This window comes from Puma concolor, chromosome A2 (assembly GCF_028749965.1).
Source record: "Puma concolor isolate L17-30 chromosome A2, mPumCon1.1.hap2, whole genome shotgun sequence".
Taxonomy (NCBI): Eukaryota; Metazoa; Chordata; class Mammalia; order Carnivora; family Felidae; genus Puma; species Puma concolor.
Genome location: NC_141668.1, coordinates 111,500,399 through 111,520,681, shown reverse-complemented (window position 1 = coordinate 111,520,681; position 20,283 = coordinate 111,500,399). Strand labels below are relative to the sequence as shown.

The following is a 20,283-nucleotide window of genomic DNA, read 5'->3' as shown; positions in this document are numbered from 1 at the left end:
TCCCCTGCTGGCTGGGCCTTGAAGTCAGGCCCCAGACGGTGCCTTCCCCTGCCCCAGGCATTGATCGCCTCATGTCTCTCCCAGGGAGCGGCTGGTCCATGAGTTGGACACGACGGGGGAGCTCTTGGTGGACCTGGGGTCAGACCAGACGTCCTGCCACAACCCGTTCAATGGCGGTTACTACCCTGTGCAGCTGGGCTTTGCAGAGGCGCAGAGCCTCATGGCCTCCGACCCAGCTGCATTCAAGAGCCTGGTCCAGGAAAGGTGATGAGTTCCCAGGGCCCAGGGGGCACACACAGCCAGCAGGAGCTTTTAGACTGGGGACTCTGGCCTCTGCCTGGTCCCCCAGGGGCCAGCTGTGCAGCCTTAGACAAGACCTTAAATCTGTCTGAACTGTCTCCTCATCTGTCAGATGAGATGGAAGTAAGCAGAGCTGGCTGAGCTCCACGGGATGGGGCCAGGGGTGACAGCGGTGAGGCACAGAGGGCCTGCTTTCAGGGCCTTGCTGGTGGGTAGGGCTGATCACTAACTGCTGGCCTATTGCAGCCTGAGGAGGCAAGTCTCGGCCATCAACCGACTGGCCAAAGAGAACTTCTTCTTTTGGGACTATGGCAATGCCTTCCTGTTGGAGGCCCAGAGAGCAGGTGAGAGAAAATGAATGTCACATGAGGGGCCCCCAGCCTCCCAAGCTTGGAGGGGCCAAGATTTTGGCCCTCGGGAATACTCCCTTCTCACCAGCCAGGAGTAGCCTGGCAGGTGCCCTGGAGAGGTGGGGGCCACAGCCTGCAGGTTTCACTGTGCCCCTGCCTGGACCTTCTGGAAGCTGGTCTTGCCAGGTCCTTGGCCTCTCTGGGCTTCAGTTTATCCATGTGCCTTAAGAACACAAAGTACCAGGGCGTCTGGGTGGCCCAGTTGGTTAAGCGTCCGACTTCAGCTCACATCATGATCTCACAGCCCATGAGTTCGAGCCCCGCGTCGGGCTCTGTGCTGACAGCTCAGAGCCTGGAGCCTCCTTCGGATTCTGTGTCTCCCTCTCTCTCTGCCCCTCCCCTGCTCATGCCCTGTCTCTCTGTCTCTTGATAATAAATAAATGTAAAAAAAAAAGAGAGAGAGAGAGACACAGTGGAAAGTCACCCCCCCCACCCCCAGCCCTTTTTCTGGTGCCAGCTCCCCTCCTGGAGTTCGAAGGTTCTGGCGTGTCATGTCGGGAATGTGGGCACAAACATGTGTATGCCCCCACCCGGCCCCACACCAATGGCAGCACTTGCTGTCTCCCTTCTTCGTTGTAAAATGAGACCCAGGGAGGCTTACCTATCCGGGTAGTGGTATAAGTCCTCACCTCGGCGCAGGGCCCGCCAACCCTCAGACCCTCCAAGTGATTCTGGGCGGGTTCTGTGCCCGCAGGAGCTGACGTGGAGAAGAAAGGCGCCAACAAGACAGAATTCCGCTACCCTTCGTACGTCCAGCACATCATGGGGTGAGTGATGGGGTCACCTGCGGCATCTGGGTCCTAGACATTCAGGTTGGAAAAGTCCCCAAGTAGGGAGAAGGAGGAGGTAACCAGAGAGAGATCGGGCTGACGGTGGAGGCCACCAGGCCACATGAAGGAATTTGGGCTTAAGCAACAGAGGGACAGGGATGGGAAGCTTGTCAGCCCATTTGTGCACAAGATGGGACCAGAGAGGAAGGGAGAGGAGGAAGGCCATGGTCTCCTTCTTGGATTCATCGTGGGTGAGGAGGCAGAGACCCAGGGGGCTGCACTGCCAGGCTGCAGCAGGGGGCAGCGGGGTCGGGGAGGGGGGCTGTCCAGAGAGGACGGTGGGCCCAGGGGGCTGGGTGAGTGCAGGAGCCAGGCGGGGCCCAGGCCTCTCCATCCCTCTGCCTGGAGGCCACCTAGGAAGGTCAGTTCACCCAAGGCAAACTTGGCCAAAGTCCCGCAGTTAAACTCTTTCTCCCAACTACTTGCTTTTAGTTCACTGATTTTCAGGTTGTCTTTGTAGAGTAGTTGCACTAGAAAGGAATTTCTGCCTGTGTCCCGGCTTCTGCAGCAAGAGATGGTGCCGGTCTAAGAGGAGGGACAGAGAACCGGGGTGGGGGTGGGCACTGAGGGGAGAAGGTGGGGTTGAGCGGGGGAGGGGACCTGGGGGGCTGGCCTCTGAAACTTGCTGTGCAGTTAGCGGCTTAGGGGCGTCCAGCAACAGTTCTGGATGCTGAAGCCCTGACTTCACGGGCCCACATACCACGTCCCCAACACACCCCTCTCAGTTCTGGAGCACTGTAGATAGACCCCCCTCTTTGGCCCATGGAGGATGCAGCCAGGCTGCATTTTGTCCTCGCAGAGACATATTCTCCCAGGGATTCGGGCCTTTCCGCTGGGTATGCACGTCAGGGGACCCCCAGGACCTGGCGGTCACGGATGAGCTGGCCACGTCTGTGCTGGAGGAAGCAATTGCTGACGGAGGTGAGGCTGCAGGATGGGACACATTCACAGGCAGGTGGCCCACCACAGGCTCCAGGGCAGCCCACCCCCTTGACGCAGCCCTCCCTTCCCTGCTCGTGCTCGGCCTGGCCCCCGGGACACGAGAGCACATGGACTTGGGGTTTGTGCCTGTCGGCGGTGCTTCTGATTCTTCGTAGCTGTCCTCTGTGCCCACTCTGCTCTCCCCATGTCCGTGGGTCTGTGGTCTCTGCGACAGAGAACTTGCACTGCCTTCCTACGTGGATGGTGGTGGTCGTCCCCACGTCCCTGCCCCTGCCCCTGGTTTAACCACAGTCGTTTCCTGTGTAGTGCATGTGATGTTGCTTCTCACGTGGAGAAGAGAAGGCAGGGGTTTTGTGAAGCTTCCTCAGCTGTCAGGACTCCTACCCGCACTTCTCTGCAGCTTTTCTGCAGGTCCGGGCCACCTTCTCTCTGGTTTGCTGCGTAGGTCCTTCAACCTTTGGCTGCTTGTTTTTGATCCCCAGGGCCATTCGCCCCTGCTGCCCACATCCAGGCTGGGCGGGCTGGGACGGGTCCAGGATACACGGGTGCAGGGCTGGAGAACAAGGGGAGGGCGGGAGGAACTGGGCAGGCGGAGGCCTCCTGGGAAGGAAGGGATCCTCTCTTAGGAACCTGTCCTCAGGGAAGAAGCCCTGAGCTGCGGCATCTGCAGGTGGCCCCCGCGTAAATACTCTCAGAGTGGCTGATTCCCATCGAAGCTCCATGCACAGCAGTGGCAGCGTTTGCAGCAGGCAGGCAAGAACGTGAACAGGGAAGGGGTAGAGACCAAGAGAGAGACAGACAGATCCGAAGCAGGCTCCAGGCTCTGAGCTGTCAGTACAGAGCCTGACGTGGGGCTCGTACTCACGAACCGTGAGATCATGACCTGAGCTGAAGTCAGTCGCCCAACCGACTGAGCCACCCAGGTGCCCCAAGCGTCTGATTCTTGGTTTCTGCTCATGTCATGATCCCAGGGTCATGGGATCCGGCCCCGTGTTAGGCTCCGGGCTGAGCGTGAAGCCTGCTTAAGGTTCTCTCTCTCTCTCCTGGGATGCCAGAGTGGCTCAGTTGGTTAAGTGACCACCTCTTGATTTCGGCTCAGGTCACGATCTCACGGTTTGTGAGTTCAAGCCCTGTATCGGGCCCCACGCTGACAGCTCGGAGCCCACGTGGGATCCTCTCCCTCTCTTTCTGCCCCTTCCCCACTCATGCGTGCATTCTCTCTCTTTCACAATAAGTAAATAAACAAAAAAGAGTCTCTCTCCTTCCCTCTGCCCCTCCCCTGCTTATGCGTGCGTGTGCACGCACTCTCTCTGAAAAAGTGTAAGTTTATTTAATTGAAATTTTAATGGTATCTGTGTCAACCACTGGGTCACACCATCCCTGAGGATTTAACCGTCTGCTCTCATGAGCTAGTGGAAGCAGGTTCCTGAGCAACACAGCTACCACCCAACTCTGCATGCCCCCCACACTTTAGCTGACCGGCCTGCTTTCCTGGGATAGGAACTCAACTTCTTCCTACCTCTGCGCCTTTGCCTTTGCTGTTCCCTCTGACTCAAATACTGTTCCCTCAGCCTTTTGTGTGGCGGGTTCCTTCTTAGCATTTCGATTGCCACTTGACAGCTACCTCCACAGAAAGGCCTGGGGCCCCCCTGACCCGTCACCCTAGTGACCACTTCACCATACTTCTTTCCTCCATGGCCCACAGCCTCCTCTGTTCCCAGTGCCTGGCCCAGTGCCTGGCATACAGTGAGGACTCAATAGATGTTTGTTGAGGGAATGGATGGATGGCGATGAGTGGCTGCCGGAGGGAGGGCCTGTGCCTGAGCCCCACGGGACGGGGGCTCCTGGTGCCTGCGACACCACTCTTTCTCCCTGCAGTGAACCCGGCTGTGAAGCTGCAGTATGTGGACAACATCCGCTGGATCCGGGAGGCCGCCAGGCACCGGCTGGTGAGGGCTCTGCCTGGTGGGAGGCAGGGGTGGGCCACTGGACTGCCCTGACCAAGGCGGAGTACCGCTGGCCATGCCCGGGCTGGCAGACGTGAGCCCCGGGACGGTGCCAAACACACCCCGTGGGACTCCCTAGGTGGCAGCCTCCTTGGCCTCAGAGGAGGCAGCAGCAGCCACCTCACCCGGCGGGCTGCAGGACCTTGAAAGGGTGGCCTGGGGCCTGGGGGCAATGGCCAGGGCCGGTCGGGTCGTTGCTCACCCAGCTGATTCCCAAACCGCTCTCTCAGGTCAGGCCTCCTGGCTTCTCAGCTGTGTGACCTGGGACGAGTGGCTCAGCCTCTCTGAGCTTCCTGTCCCGGCTGGGCTGGGCAGTGGAGCCGCTGCTGACTGTCTGCACACGGGGGCCTCTGGTGGCAGTCTGCAGGAGGCACTTCCGGCCCGGGTTGGGCAGAGGGTGTATGCGCATGCTCCCGGGCATGCGAACGTGACTCAAGGTGATGCCCGGTGGGGACATCACTTTATACTGATGGGTCAGAGAGGTGTCTCTGAGGAGCTGAGTTGTGAGTTCAGCTCTAAATGCTGGAGGACTAGGGGGCAGGGGAGCAGCCATATGACAGTGGGGGGAGGCAGAGGACCAGCCAATGCACAGGCCCTGAGGCAGCAGTGGCCTTGGTGTACGGAAGACGAGCAAGAAACGAGCCTTTGACTCACATGGCTTTGTCCACAGACCCCGATAGCCAGACGCAGCTGCCGCATCCGCACTGGCGTGTCCTTGGCCTGGGGGTCCCCAGGCCAGAAGGGGGACTCCCTTGAGCACCGCCCCCATGTCCTGGGCTTCTGTGGCCCAACACCCCCCACCCAAAGCGCCACCTCCTCCTTGCCCAGTGGCTTGCACACGTGTTTCAGCCACAGAGACCCCCGTGCCAACAGCGGTCTCTGTGACCACACAGGGTCTGAGACACCCACCGGACGGTTGTTGAACTCGAGGGTCGGGGCCTCGGGGAGGATGGGCGGGAGTGGAATTGTGCAGGGCCAGTCCAGAGGCGGGCCTGGAGAAGAGGAGGACCCCAGCCTTGAGGGAGGGGCACCGACAGAGTGGGAAGGGGCTGGCGGGAGGTTGGGAGGTCAGGGGCATGGGGAGTGGCCCTCTGGAGGCCACTACAAGGGCCGTGAATAACCGGGACTGTCTCTTCTGTGTTTGAGTTGGAGTTTTTGGAGGTTGTGTTCTCCCTACTTAGTTCACGTTGCTCTTTGTCTCATGAAAGATGATGATTGCAGAAGGCCATCCTTTTTAAACATTTTAATTGAGTTTCGCGTAAGGTTCACTCTTGACGGACCTGGCAGTCCTATGTCGGTTTGTCTCCAATTTCCTTTTTCTGGATCCAAGCCATCCGAAAATCTCTCCAGTGCTGGTTTATACTATAGTCTTTCCCACAAGGCTTTGAGGCAGCCGGCATGAGGGCAGTATGGCCTTGGTTAGCAAGTCACGAGGAAGGAAGGGCCGCTCACCTGACCACGTTTGCTGGCGGGGCCGTCCAGACGGAGCGCTGGCTTCAGGCTCGCGGTCAGGGGTGGCATAGCTCCATCACTGGCTCCAGAACGTTCCAGCCCATTCCAGGATGCGTGGCCAGGCTGCAAGGGAAACACCTGGAGAATCCGGGGCTTCTCAGCCTCAGAACTACTGATGTTTGGGGCCAAATCATTTTTTTCAATTGTGGCGAACTACACCTTGACATAAAATGCCCCCTACACTTTAGCTGACTGGCCTGTTTTACTGGGATAGGCCCAGCTTCTTTCTACCTCTGGGCCTTTGCACTTGCTGTTCCCTCTGCCTAGAATACTGTTCCCTCAGACTTTTGTGTGGCTAGTTCCATGTGGTTACTGTATTAACCATTTTGAAGGTACAACTCGGTGGCTTCAAGTACACTTCCATTGAGTGTAACCATCACCACCATCTCTCTCCAGACCTTTTCCATCTCCCCAAACTGAAACTCTGTCCCCATCAAATAAAACGGCTCCCCCAACACCCTCCCCCAGCCCCTGACCCCACCTACTTCTGTCTCTGTGTGTTTGGCCACTCTATGGGCCTCGTATAAGTGGGATCCTACAGTATTTGTCCTTTCGTGACCGGCCTCTTTCGCTGAACGTGATGTCCTCTGGGTTCATCCATGTTGTAGCCTGTGTCAGAGTTTCCTTCCTTTTCAAGGCTGGATGATATTCCATCGTCTGCTTAGAATGTATATACCTTGCTTGTCCCTTCGTCTGTCAGTGGGCACCTGGATTGCTTCCACATTGTAGCTATTGTGAGTGCTGTGAACTTGGGGGTGCAAATATCTGCTTGTGTGCCTGGGGACTTGGATAACTCTTTGTCATGGGGGGGCCATCTCAGGATGCTTAGCAGGACCCCTGTCCGTGCCGACAGCACTCAACCGTGTCTCCAGTCATTCCCTAATGTCATTCTGGTTGAGGACCACTGTGCCAGTGACTCCTTTTCACTTGCTGAAGTTTCCGTTTCATGGGAGTAACCTGTCTTACCCTCCAGAGGTGCGGCATCCTGATGGATGAGTCCGCGGGCTCTCAGCCATGTCACTGACTGCCCGGGGTGGTCATGGGAGGGTTCTTGGCCCCTGTGCCCCAGTTTTCTCATCTGAAACGTGGAGCCTAGGGTGAGAACAATAGCAACTTCCTCATAAACTCACCGATGAGTGACTGTGTGCAAAGTGCTTGTAGTTGTGCCGGGCACAGGCCACAATTGCATTGGGTGGTGGTATTATTGTCATTGGAAGGACTCAAGCAAGGGTATGTTCATAAGAGGTGGCATCCCTGAGATGGGCAGGTCAGGGTCTCAGAGCCCACTCCTGGGGTTGACCCTCGAGGCAGTGGATCACGGAGGGACAGCTGGGGTCCCAGACTGCACGTGGACAGGCAGGGGTTTGGCGTGACTGCCTGGTGGGCTGGACATGAGGGTCTACCTTGTACCACACACCTCAGGGTCCTCCGTGACCTCCCTAGAGGGGACCATCTGGCTGCTGGTGGGACCTGTCACCCACATCTATCCCCTGCATATCCCTAGGTCCCTGAGGTGCCTCTTCCCTCCCTTTTCTCTGCAGGTGGTGGGCTCCCAGGCGAGGATCCTGTACTCAGACCAGAAAGGCCGTGTGGCCATTGCTGTGGCCTTCAACCAAGCCATCGCCCGTGGGAAGATCAAGGTGACACGTTCTGTGCTGCAGGCAGGAAGCTTCCCTTGGGCTCCTGCCCTTGGGTGCTGGCACTGCCCTGAGGCCCTCGGCTCTGTGTTTATGTCAGGTGGGAGGCAGATAACTGGGGACCTGCAGTGATGAGGCCTGTCCTGCAACCCAGCCTCTGACATGTTCCCTGCTGTGTGACCTTGGCGAGTCAGATGCCCTCTCTGAGCCACAGGTGCCATCTTCTGTGAGGGGAGAATTATGTCAATCTCAAGGCCTGGGTGGGAGGATTAGGCGAGTCAGTTTCCATGCAAGCACTTCCCACATCTTCCTTGAATTCTCCTTTTATAAACCATGACAGATTTCCCTGGTGTTCCCTCATTTTCCTCCCCATCAGCCAGCCTACTCTGGGGGACATGGAGCTCTGGGCACACTCCTCTGGGGGGCTCATTTTCTAAGCGCGTGCCGCAGGGTTCTTGCTGGCATCCCTGTGTTTGGGAGTGCCAGTGCTAATGATCAGATGTGAAAGGGAAATCAAGTTGGATGAATGTGAAGGCTGTCCCGGTGGGTGGCTCCCGTGGCAGCAAGGACAGCTCCCAGACCACCTTGGGAGCACTGCCACAGCGCCACTGCTCAGTGTGCTTACGGAGATGAGGACGGCTGTGGCAGCTGTCCCAGGAGGGCTCCACAGGAACGCTCACATCCAGGCTGCAGTTGGCTGGTTGGCCTAGAGAGCCAGGTCTTAATCGTTCATTCATTCCACATGCTCGATTGAGGGCCTCCTCTACCCCAGGCTTATTCTAAAGCACTGGGGACCATGTGGCAGAGAACAAAGTAGACAGGTCCCGGCCTCCTCCACTCACTGGGGAAGGGAAACTGACAACGCAGGATAAAAGCATAAATTCAGAGGGAACTTCAGATGGTGATGAACATGAGAAGAAAATGAATGGGGGTGACGGGGTGGGGGTGATGGGTTATGAGTGATGGGGTGGGGGGGGAGTGGTGACTCTAGATGGGGTGGGGTGATGGGGTGGGAGAGTGGTGACTCTAGATGGGGTGGGGGTGATGGGGGGTGTGTGTGTGTGATGCCTCTAGATGGGGTAGGGGTTACGGAGTAGGGAGAGTGGTGACTCTACATGAGGTAGGGGTGAGGGGGTCGGGGGCAGTGGTCTGTCTGATGGGTGGTCAGAACAGGCCTTCTGAGTTGCTGATGTAGAACTGCAACCTGGATATCTGGGAGGTGCTAGAATACCGGGGGGTTGGCAGTTCAGGGCACATACAAAGAGGCGACAGCAAGCCTAGCTGGTTCAAGGGAAGAAGAGGGCCTCTTAATTCAGAGAAATGGGAGCTCCCCTTTTAGCAAGGTACATCTGAAACATCTATGCTTTTCCTCTTTTTCTTTTTTTTTTAACTTATTTTAAATTTAAATTTTAGTTAACATACAGTGCAATATTGATTGCAGGAGTAGAATTCAGTAGTTCATCACTTGCATACAACACGCAGTGCTCAACACAAATGCCCTCCTTAGTACCCATCACTCATCTAGCCCATCCCCCACCCACCTCCCTCCATCAACCCTCAGTTTGTTGTCTGTCATTAAGAGTCTCTTATGGTTTGTTTCCCTCTCTTCTTTCCCCCCACTTTCCCATATATTCATCTTTGTTTCTTAAATTCCACATATGAGTGAAATCATATGATATTTGTCTTTCACGGACTTTTTAAAAATTTTTTTTAATGTTTATTTTTGAGAGAGACAGAGATAGACAGTTTGTGAGCAGGGGAGGGACAGAGAGAGGGAGACACAGAATCTGAAGCATGCTCCAGGCTCTGAGCTGTCAGCACAGAGCCTGATGCGGGGCTGGAATTCACGAGCTGTGAGATCATAGCCTGAGCCAAAGTTGGTTGCCCAATCAACTGAGCCACCCAGGCGCCCCTGACTGACTTATTTCTCTTAGCATAATACATTCCAGCTCCATCCTCCTCATTGCAAATGGCAAGATTTCATTCTTTTTGATGGCTGAGCAATATTCCTTTGTATGTATGTACATCATTCATCAGTTGATGGACTTTAGGCTCTCTGTAGTTTGGCTATTGTTGATAATGCTATGAACATCAGGGTCTATGGACCTCTTTGAATCTGTATTTTTGTATCTTTTGGGTAAATGCCTACTAGTGCAGTTGCTGGATTGTAGGGTAGTTCTATTTTTGATTTTTTGAGGAACCTCCATACTGTCACCAGAGTGGCTGCACCAGTTTGCGTTCCCACCAACAGTGCAAGAGGGCTCCCCTATCTTCACATCCTTGCCAACATCTGTTGTTTCCTGAGTTGTTAATTTTAGCCATTCTGACATGTGTGAGGTGGTATCTCATCATGGATTTTATTTGTATTTCCCTGATGATGAGTGATGTTGAGCATCTTTTCATGTGTCTGTTAGCCATCTGGATGTCTCAAAGAAGTGACCAGGAAATCTGAACGTTAGGTAGGAGACAGACAATGCCTCCTATGCTTCCTCTTCTTGAAGAAGGTCTATTTCCAGGGGGAGGGATCTGAAGGGTGTCTGGTGTGGCCTGACCTTTGACTTCTGCCCTCTGCCAGGCAGCTGTGGTAAACACTGTCAGCTGATACCTCATATCTTTCCCTGCTGCAGGCACCGGTGGTCCTGAGCCGGGACCACCATGACGTGAGTGGCACAGACAGTCCCTTTAGGGAGACCTCCAATATTTACGATGGTTCTGCCTTCTGTGCAGGTGAGGAAGACAAAAAAATTTTTTTAAATTTTTTAATGTTGGATTTGACTTTGTTTAGAAATCAATTGATTCATTCAGCGAGTTATAATGTTGCAAAAAATGTTCTGGCATCTGAGAGAATTGGCATAGGGTCACCAGCCCAGCACAGCGAGGTTTCTAGGACCTGGGATTTTTCATTTTTAAATTGGGCAAGTGCCAGGCAAAACGGGACAGTTGGATGCCCTAGACTTGGGTGTGCACCCGACCCTGTCACTTGCTGGGCAAACTTCAGTAAGACTTAAAGTCTCTGAACCTCAATATTCTCATCTGTAAAATGGAAATAACAATTGTGCCTACTTCAGAGGGTTGTTATGAAGAAGGAAATGAATTAATACTTGTGCAGCATTAAGTAGGTGTCCCACAGCCAGTGTTCACTGGTTATCTGCCGCAGCTGCTGTTACCATTCTGCTTCCGTACCCACTACAATTATAATCATCACAGAGGCTGGTGGGTTCTAGGCCTGGTATAGCTTGCTCATTCCCAGCACTGGAGTGCTCCCTCCATTATGGATGGGATCCCAAGGAAAGGAGGTGGACATTCAGGAACCCAATCTGTATCACTTTTTTCAAGGAATTGATACGTTTCATATAAGTTATCAAATTTGTAGGTATAGAATTGTATTCCTTTACTTATCTTTTTAATGTCTGTGGGGTCAGTTGTGATGTCTCCTCTGTCATTCCTGATGTTGGTGATCTGTGTTTTCTTTCTTTCTTCTTGATCAGTCTATTAAGATATTTATCAACTTTATTGATCTTCTCAATAAAAAGCTTTAAGTTTCATTCATTTTTTTCTATTGCTTTTCTTTCTTTCTTTCTTTCTTTCTTTCTTTCTTTCATTTTTTCTTTCATGTTTATTTTTGAGAGACAGAGAGACAGAGCACAAGCAGGGAAGGGGCAGAGAGAGAGGGAGACACAGAATCTGAAGCAGGCTCCAGGCTCTGACAGAATCTGAAGCAGGCTCCAGGCTCTGAGCTATCAGCACAGAGCCTGACATGGAACTCAAACTCACAGACCGCAGGATCATGACCTGAGCCGAAGTTGGATGCTCAACTGATTGAGCTACCCAGGCACCCATTTCTATTGTTTTTCTGCTTCCAAATTCATTAATTAATTCCCAATTCATTAATTTCTGTGCTAATGTTTATTTATTATTTATTTTGAGAGAGAGTGCAAGCAGGGGAAGAGGGAGAGAGAGAAACCCAAGCAGACTCCACAGTGTGGAGCCCGATGCAGGACTCTATCTCATGACCTGATCTCCCAACAGTGTGATCGTGACCTGAGCCAAAATCAGGAGTTCAATGCTCAACTGACTGACCCACCCAGGCACTCCTGATTTCTGCTCCAATCTTTAGTGTGTCCTTGTTTCTGCTTGCTTTGGATTTAACTCACTCTTCGTTCCCTAGCTTCATAAGGCAGATGAGGAGGTTACTGATTTAAAACCTTTTTTCTTTTCAAATTCTAGTATTTAATGCTATAAATAGCCACTGCATCCTACAAATTTTTAAATATTTTCACTTTCATTCAGTTCATAATATTTGTTAATTTCCTATAAGACTTCCTCTTGGATCCATGGGTTACCTAGAAGTATGCTTTTAAGTTCCCAAGTTTTAGGAGATTTTTCAGATACCTTTCTGTTACTGACGTCTTTTTTTTTTTTAAGTTTATTTTATTTATTTTTGAGAGAGAACGTGCACATACAGAATAGGGGTAGAGAGAGAGAGAGGGAGAGAGAGAATCCCAAGCAGGCTCCGTGCTCTCAGCATGGAGCCCAACGCAGGGCTCAATCTTATGAACCACTATGAGATTACGACCCAAGCTGAAGTCAAGAGTCAGACGCTTAACCCACTGAGCCACCCAGGTGCCTCTGTTACTAGTTTAATTCCATTATGGTCTGAGAACTTAGTTTGTATTCATTCTGTTCTTTTAAATGTGTTAAGTGCTGTTTTGTGGCCCAGAACATGGTCTATTTTAGTGCACTTGAGAAGAACATGTGTTCTGCTGTTATTTGGTGGGTTCTACAGATGCCAGCTAGGTTCAGTTGGTCGCTAATGCCGTTCTGGTCATCTGGATCCTTACTGATATTCTTCCTAATTATTCTGTAAATCACTGAGAGGGAAGCAGTGAGTTTGTGGATTTGTCTACTTCTCCTTTCAGGTCTTACCCATTTTTGCTTCAAGCATTGTAAACCTACATTGTTAGGTGCACACTCACTTCAGCTTATGATGTCTTCTTGGAGAACAGACCTCTTTATCATCATGTAATGTTCCTCTGTGTCTCTAATAATAGTCCTTGCTCTGCAATTCTCTGATATTAATATCGTTGATGTTAGTATCTTATGGCCACGGTAACAAAGTACCACAAACTTTAATGGCTTAAAACAACACAGATGCGTTCTCTCACGGTGCTGAAGGTCAGAAGTCTGAAATCAGATTCAGTGGGCTAGAGCCAAGACGTGGCAGGGCCATGACATCCCAGGAGGCCCTGGGGGAGAATGTTTCCCGGGCCGTTACCAGCTTCTAGAGCTGCATTTCTCACATCTCACAGCCTGGCACAAGGAGAAGAGCATTCTCGGGATCCTCCCTTATCTTCTCTTTGAGCGCCCAGTCAGGACTTTTGGAGGAAGGACCTGCTAGGACACACACACCCCCTTATGTCTGTGTCCCAGGGGCCTCAAGGTTTGGGGCAAGCTCATGCTTGTCATTTAGCAGTTTGTTAGACACACATGTAAGGTGACCAGTCTGGGTGCTGTTTCTCTGTGCAAGGGCCTGTCTCAGATTGTAATGAGCTAGCTGCCCTGGGACCTCAGTTCTCTGATGCGGTCAAAGACAGTCATTAATTTGTAGTTTCTCCCCTACCCTTATTTTTCTGTTGTTGTTTTAAGGACGGAAGTGACTCTCTTTGGGTCTCTGTGTGCCTGAGCTAAAATCAGTACCACCATGCCTTTAATCTTTGTGTTCTTTCTGCTTCTGGGGCACTTTATGTGGCATTCAGTGCTAGAACGCATAACTATCCAGAAGGCTAACAGTGGGTACTTGGGCACTTGTTAATACTCCAGCTTTGCTCGGCTCTGCAAACATAAATTATTGCTGTTTCTACAGTCTGTCTCTAGTTCCCTTTTCCTGTCTGTCCTTCAGGCCCTACTCAGCCCATTGTCCCCCTGGCCAGAGCCTGGCCCGGCCTGGCCTTCTCCCGGCCCGGCTCATTCAGGGAATGACGGGTGGTGGCCTCTGTTTCCACAGACATGGCTGTGCAGAACTTCGTGGGAGATGCCTTTCGAGGTGCCACCTGGGTCGCTCTTCATAACGGCGGGGGTGTTGGCTGGTAAGGTTCTTGGAGAACTGGGTGCTGTTGGTGCCGGCTGGTATAGAGGTCTTGGGAATTCCCTCGAGGGTCCTGGGCCCTGCCTCCCCTGAGCTCTCTCTGCTAACGGTTTGGCTGTGAGCTGTTCTTCACGTGAGCTGGAAATCAGAGGGCATGCCCCAGCCACTCTACCTTTTGGGGTCTCACCTGTCACACGGGACACAAAGGCCGTAGGAACCACACCTGCCCCTTTCATGTCAGTTTTCCCTTCGCTTTCACAGTTTTTCTCAGGAATGTTCAGCGCTGTCTGGTCCCGGGCCTCCTCCACTGACATTCTCAGGGCAGCTGGGCTGGGAGGCTGAAGACCTGGGTCCTGAGCTCTCCTTGGTCCCCAGCTCATGGCTCTGCCCTGCCAGGCCTGTTTGCAGTCTGACTGGGGTCCATGGGAGGGTCCTATAACGGCTGACAGTTGTAGCTCCGTCATGAGTAGGTATGCTCTAATTCTGCACCCCCAACTCCAACATGTGGGGTTTTTCCCACACTACCAGGCAATTCTCCAACACCCACAATTCAACTCAGTTCTGACATTATCTACTCAGAGATAGCAGCAGACCCCACAGGTTAGGGCTCAGTCCCACAAGACTGCCAAGTGCAGGTCTAGGTTGTTGCCTGTGCTTCTGACTAACTGGCCACCAAGCCGAGGTTCCCACAGTAGCCTCCCTGGATTCCACTAATTTGCTAGAGCAGCTCACAGAACTCAGGAAACCGGTATACTCACTAGATTATCTATGTATTACAAAGGATATCAAAGGGTGCAAATCAAGAGCCATAGGGAGAGGTCCCGAATAAAGGAATGTCTGTCCTTGCGGAATTTGGGGCCTGATATGGTGGCACGTGGAAGTCTGGTTCCCCAACCTAGAACCTCTCCAAACCCATCCTTTCAGGTATTAATGGAGGCTTCGTTATTTAAGCATGATTGACAAGATCATTGATCCCTGATGAGCATTCAAATTCCAGCCCCTCTCCCTTCACTGGAGGTCTGGGGAGGTGGGACTGAAAGTTCTGATTCCCCTAAAGATATGGTTGGTTCCCCTGGAAACTAGCACTCCCTGCCCCCTCCATCCTTAGAGGTGGTCCAAAAGTCACCTCATTAACATAGCAAAAGACACATTTACTGCTCTGTCTCTTACAAAATTCCAAGTGTTTTTAGGAACTTTGTGCCAGAAATGGAGCGAAGACCAAATAAATGTATATTTCTTATTATGAATCACAATATCACAAGGAATAATCATTCACAAACAATAATGAATAACTAAAATTTATTACACATGGATGATGTGGCAAGCATTTGCTAAATAAACTCTTTGAATCTAGTCTCTTACCTAATCTTAGAAGGAAAATACATTTTACAGATGAGGAAACTGAGGCACCAGGAGGTTAATGAGCTGGACCTGTCCCAGCTCACCTGGCCTCACCTGGCTGGGTCTGGGATATCAGGCCAAGTTGGATTCCTGGCTCCCCCGGGCAGCAGGGGGCGCTGCTGCTTCGGAGAGGATGGCTCCCGGGAGGGCAATCTCTGAACTGATCTCTGAGCCCGTGCTGGCTGGATTAAGCTTGGCCTTGCCCTCCCGAGCCAAGTCCTTCAGCACTGGAGCTTCCCAGAGCATTCCGGTGGGCTGGCTTCGAGGCCAGAATTCCGAGCCGGAGCCGTCAGGTGGCTCTAATTAATGGAAAATGTGACCGGAGTAGGTGTTCTTTCCGATACACAAGCTAGAGAAAACCAGGACGAAGAGTGCCTGGTTGTGGGGTGCCTGGCGTCTTGGCACTGGGTTTGCTGACTCGGTGCTGGAGGTGAAGAGAACGAAGTTGAGTAATGTGCCCAAGGCCACAGAGCTGGGGGTGGAGCCAGGATCGAACCCAGATCTTTCACCTCCCAGAATCCACCTGCTGTTTGCCAACTGAACCACAGAGGGCAAGAAGGGGCGGAGCAGAGCTGGCTGGAGAAAGCATCCATGACTTGAGGGCCTCGGAGCAGGACCCCCTTCGTGGGGAGCTCCCAAGAGAGGAAAGGCTCCCTGCCAATTCCCAAGTTGCTCCCACCCTCTGGCTGTGCCCCCAGGCTGTGCAGACAGGGCTGCAGGCTAGCCAGAGGCCGGCATCAACACCTCCCCCCCCCCCATCCTGGCAGTCCTCGAGGGCTCTTTTGGGAAGGTGCCTCAGATTCACTTTGGACTCTCATCATACTCACACATGCACATAATTTAATCTGTCGGATACTCCTTCAAGGCTTACTGCAAAAATCAGCAGGGAAAAAAATTTGAACCTCAACCTTTCCTGCTCCAGGAGGAAATCACTTCCAACTTGTCAGCTAATTTTTTTCTTTTTCTACACAAATCCATTTTTAAGTGATAAGCCCCCCCCCCCCCGCCGCCCCCCCCCCCCCCATTTCTTTATTTGCTTTCAGTTTTTATGTTTTCTATTTGCTCCCTGCTTTGGATCTCTTACGTTTCCAAGACAAGCCTCATCCACATCAGCTGTGTGTCGTCTTTCTTTCCCTCTGTCTCCTCAGAGCCCCTCTTTCTGGTTGCTTCTTTGGAGTCTGTCCTTGTGCTGTCTGTGCAGTGGTCCTTGCTGTCTGCTTGTGTTTAGAGATGGCGCCCGTGGCCGGGTGTGCTCATGGACCTTTGGACCATGGGCTGCAGAGCAGAAGAGGTCAGTGCTCAGTCTCTGGTTTTAGACTGGTTGGTCTACTCAGTAAACACAGCTCTTGTCACCTGTCCTTGTAGGGAGGGTGCGGCCAGTTCTGGGAGCTGAGCGGAAGGGACAGGGCTTCGCGGTTGGGTGTTGAGACTTCTCAATCCGTGTTTTCATGTCACCCTCAGATGTACCTTGTGATCTCACAGCAAGATTCAGCCCTGAGGGTCCACGTCTTTGAGGAATAAACGCATACCTTTGACCCACCATCTTTAGCCTAATACCAACACTTTTCCTCACTAAACAATGTCTTAGAGCACATCTCATACTTAAACGTGCACTGGACAGACGTACTTCTGATCGTCCAAAGACTTCTCTGGTCGAAGGACACACTGAGGTCCTTGCTTGGTGACTCTGGCTGGCACTGGCTTTCCCCTGTTACCCAACATCAGCAGGTGAATGATGATGACCTTGAATCTGCGCAGGAGCTGGTGGGAGATGTGCAGGGAGCCCGCCAGCAGGCATGGGGCTGTCTAGCTGCGGGGACACAGGCTGAGGGCAGGGCAGGGGTGGCTGCCCGCTGGTGGGGGTGCTTAGCTCCCACTCCTGGGGAGGGGAGCACGGCTGGCTCCTGGGGTAGAGGGCATCTCGCCTTCCTGGTGGGAACTGGCAGCGATTGTCCGGAGAGCCCAAACTGGGCAGAGAAGCAGGTAAGGCCTGAAGGATCTGAGACTAGAGAAGCTAGATGCACCTTTTGGGTGCAGGAAAGAGCAAGAGCGAATTGGCTGGAAGTGGAGACTGAAAGGCTGGATGCCGTGGTCCCAGGGGTTCGTGTTTGGCAGTAAAGTCCTGGCAAGTGCTGATGAGATGGAGGGCGTTTCCTGTGTGTGTAACTCATGGGGGAATGCGGGGTGTAGTGATGTTCGCTGAGCGGGAGTGGCAGTCAGGTCCGGCACAGGCCACAGCCCTTGATAATGACACTGAGGGTGAGGATGAAGATCCAGGGTGCCAGGAAGGAGAGGGTGCTCACAGCCGATGGCACAAAACCTCAGGGCAAGCATGCGGAAAGTTGGATAGTATTAACGTACTTCAAGAAGAGGCACGCGTCATTGGGAAGACACGAATGAGCACATGAACGTATCAGATCTGTGACAGGAGGGGGTCCAAACAGTGCTCAGAGAAATCTGTTCGTTGGAAAACAAGATATATGGGAAATAAAGGAACTCAGCCTTCAGATCAAGTTATCAGGACCCCAAAATACACCATAAGCAAGCAGAAAGAAGAGGCAACGAAAATAAAGAGCATAAAGGGAAATCGGGAAGAATGACAGTTGAATTGAGCAACACAAGAGACCCCCAAGGAAGCGTGTCTTTATAAGATACACTCAGAACCGCAGAGGAAGAGGTCACCTCCAGGAGGTGACACGGGAGAGGATCCTGAAGGGGGGTGTGGTGGATGGGTAAAGCCCGGAGGTGCAGGTGGGCAGCGCAGAGCCCAGCGACCCCAGCGTCCCCTAGGCTGTGGAGAGGGCGTAGGCTCCAGGCTGTAGGTGCTCGTCACACTACCTCCGTGAGCCGAGGCTTCCAAAGTGTCCCCAAATGTGCGTGTTCTTCTGTTGGCTCCAAGCAGGGGCAGGCCTGGAGAGTGACCTGGAAACCCCTTTGCCTCTTGCAGGGGTGAAGTGATCAATGGAGGATTTGGCCTCGTGCTGGACGGGACCCAGGAGGCTGAGCAGAAGGCCAGGATGATGCTCAGCTGGGATGTGTCCAATGGGGTAAGTCACACCCCAGGCCTTTCCGCTGGCCTTGTCTCCAATGGGGGGCTCTGCCTCCCCAGACTGCAGACCTGAGAGAGAGTTCTGCTCCCTTCCTCCCCAGAAAACAGTCACACCACACCTGCACATTAGCATCTCTCCTCTCCAGCGACCGGGGTCCCTCTGTGCATCCTTCTGGGCTGTTTCTGAGTCCCCTTTGTGTCTCCCTGCCTCTGGCCTTACTCCTCCAGTCCAGCTTCAGCGTCTGTGTGCACAGGGGGCCCCGGCCCTTCCCTCCCAGTGAGAGCACCCCCAACTTCTGGGGCTGAGGGCCTCCTTTCAAAGCGTTTTCTTTCCACATCTCTGAAGGCAGAGATCACCTGCTATCACCTGTGTGCGGAGATGCAGTCTTCTCTGTGTGTGCATGTGTGTGTGACCCTGCGGGGACTCCCTCCCTCTCTGTGACCACGTCACAGGTGGCGAGAAGGGGTGATGGGCCCAAATGGGAGGTCAGGCAATGATGGGGAGGGGTGCTGAGTGAGTGGGTGGATGTCGGGTGAGAGAGTGAGTGTAAGAGTGGGGGAGTGGGGGGATCCCTGGAGGGGCTGACTCCCAGGGAGCCCCCAGAGGAGGGGGCGGACTTCTCCTGAGGGCCGTGAGGCAGTGAGGGGAGGGACGGAGGAGGTGAGGGGGGCATGAAGATGGGGGGTGGCAAATATGACAGCAGGGAGGCGGGGGGAGCCCTGAGGACTGAGGGGGGAGAGAAGGAAGAAGACTGGAGAGAGATTTTAAGGCAGAGCTGAGATGTATGCAGATTCTCTGAGGATGGGGTGGAGGGAGGAGGGTGTGGAGGGTGATTCCCCGATACCTGGCCTGCTGCCCCTGCGTGGAGGCAAGCTCTTTTTTGGACATGGAGTAGGCTGGGTCAAAGGATGGCCAGTTTCAGATCGGAGAGGCAGCTAAGTGAGTCATCCAGCCAAGAGAGAAGGTGGCTGAGCCAGAGGTACGGATAGGGCAGGTGCATCACACATAGCACAGAGGGTCCCTCAAATGGGAGACGGTCAGGATCTGCAGCCCGGCCTCGGTGTGTCCGGAATGCTTTGCCGGGGACCCGGTGCTGGCACCAGTAGCCCCCCCCCCCCGTCCCCACCCTGCAGGTGGCTCGGCGCTGCTGGTCTGGGAACCGAAAGGCCCACGAGATCATCTGCCAGACGATGCAGGACAACAAGGGCTTGGTGGTGACGCTCCCACAGGAGGTGGCAGATGAGCGCCTGCTCCAGCAGGCCCTGAGGCTGTGAGGGGAGCCCAGGAGCCGGCTGCGGTCCCCTCGCACGCTTAGTCCCTGTCCTCACCCTCACAGCCACACTGCACCTTTCAGCACACCCCTTTGTCTCCTGGGGTGGGAGTTTCACACACAAGCCCTCATCTGGGGATGTGCCACTACCACCCCCATTTTACGGATGAGCCAGCCAAGCCAGGAGAGGTGGGGCCACTTGTCCCTGACTGCTGGGAACCCTGGGTGGGGGGCAATCACCCTTGTCCAGGGCCAAATCCCCTAGCCTACCACAGAGGAGCCTGGACTCCAGGAGCTTTTGGAGGGCGTGCATGCCATGGATACTGGGCACCAACAAGTCCCTTCAAAGCCCCTGCCGGTCCTTCTCCTGCAAAGGGGGCAGCGTTTCCTTTGTCCTGTTTTGCAAATCATGCTGCCTCCTGTCCACCCATCCACACAGCTGTCCTTCCATCTGCTGGCCCATCCAGGTGTCTGTGATGTATGTTCTGCACCTCAGTGCCCCCAGCTGTGGGACCCAAGGAGCACGGCCAGGCCCGGGGCTTGGAGGGTCCGGGAAGGAAAGCAGGGAAATAAAGGATTAACTAGAAGCCGTGTAAGGTGTCATGGGCAAGGAGGACACGGGTTAGTGGGATAGGGGCAGGCAAGACTTGGCCCTAAAAGGTAAGTGGTACTTTGTGGGGGGAAAAAAGGAAAGAGGAGGGTGTTTCTGATGTCTCACACAGCATGGGGCACAGGAAAATGCAGCACAGTCACTGCTGAGGGGAATTGGTGGCTCCAGAGAGCCACGTTTGGGGCCATGTGTCCTGCAGGAGCCCTGTTGGGCCTGAAGCTGTGTTCTTA

General features: G+C 53.6%; 1 protein-coding gene across 1 annotated transcript in view; it reads left to right on the top strand.

Moving 5' to 3' along the window:
- UROC1 (urocanate hydratase 1) overlaps positions 1-20,030 on the top strand; it is a 40,308-nt gene extending 20,278 nt beyond the window's left edge. The window contains exons 11-20 of the mRNA XM_025921887.2: positions 85-264; positions 547-644; positions 1,405-1,477; positions 2,340-2,461; positions 4,361-4,431; positions 7,542-7,640; positions 10,265-10,364; positions 13,642-13,723; positions 18,071-18,170; positions 19,307-20,030. Of these exons, the coding sequence (XP_025777672.1) occupies positions 85-264; positions 547-644; positions 1,405-1,477; positions 2,340-2,461; positions 4,361-4,431; positions 7,542-7,640; positions 10,265-10,364; positions 13,642-13,723; positions 18,071-18,170; positions 19,307-19,447 (1,066 nt within the window). The 3' untranslated portion in view covers positions 19,448-20,030. The remainder of the gene's footprint in view (positions 1-84; positions 265-546; positions 645-1,404; positions 1,478-2,339; positions 2,462-4,360; positions 4,432-7,541; positions 7,641-10,264; positions 10,365-13,641; positions 13,724-18,070; positions 18,171-19,306) is intronic.
- Positions 20,031-20,283: the final 253 nt, after the last annotated feature.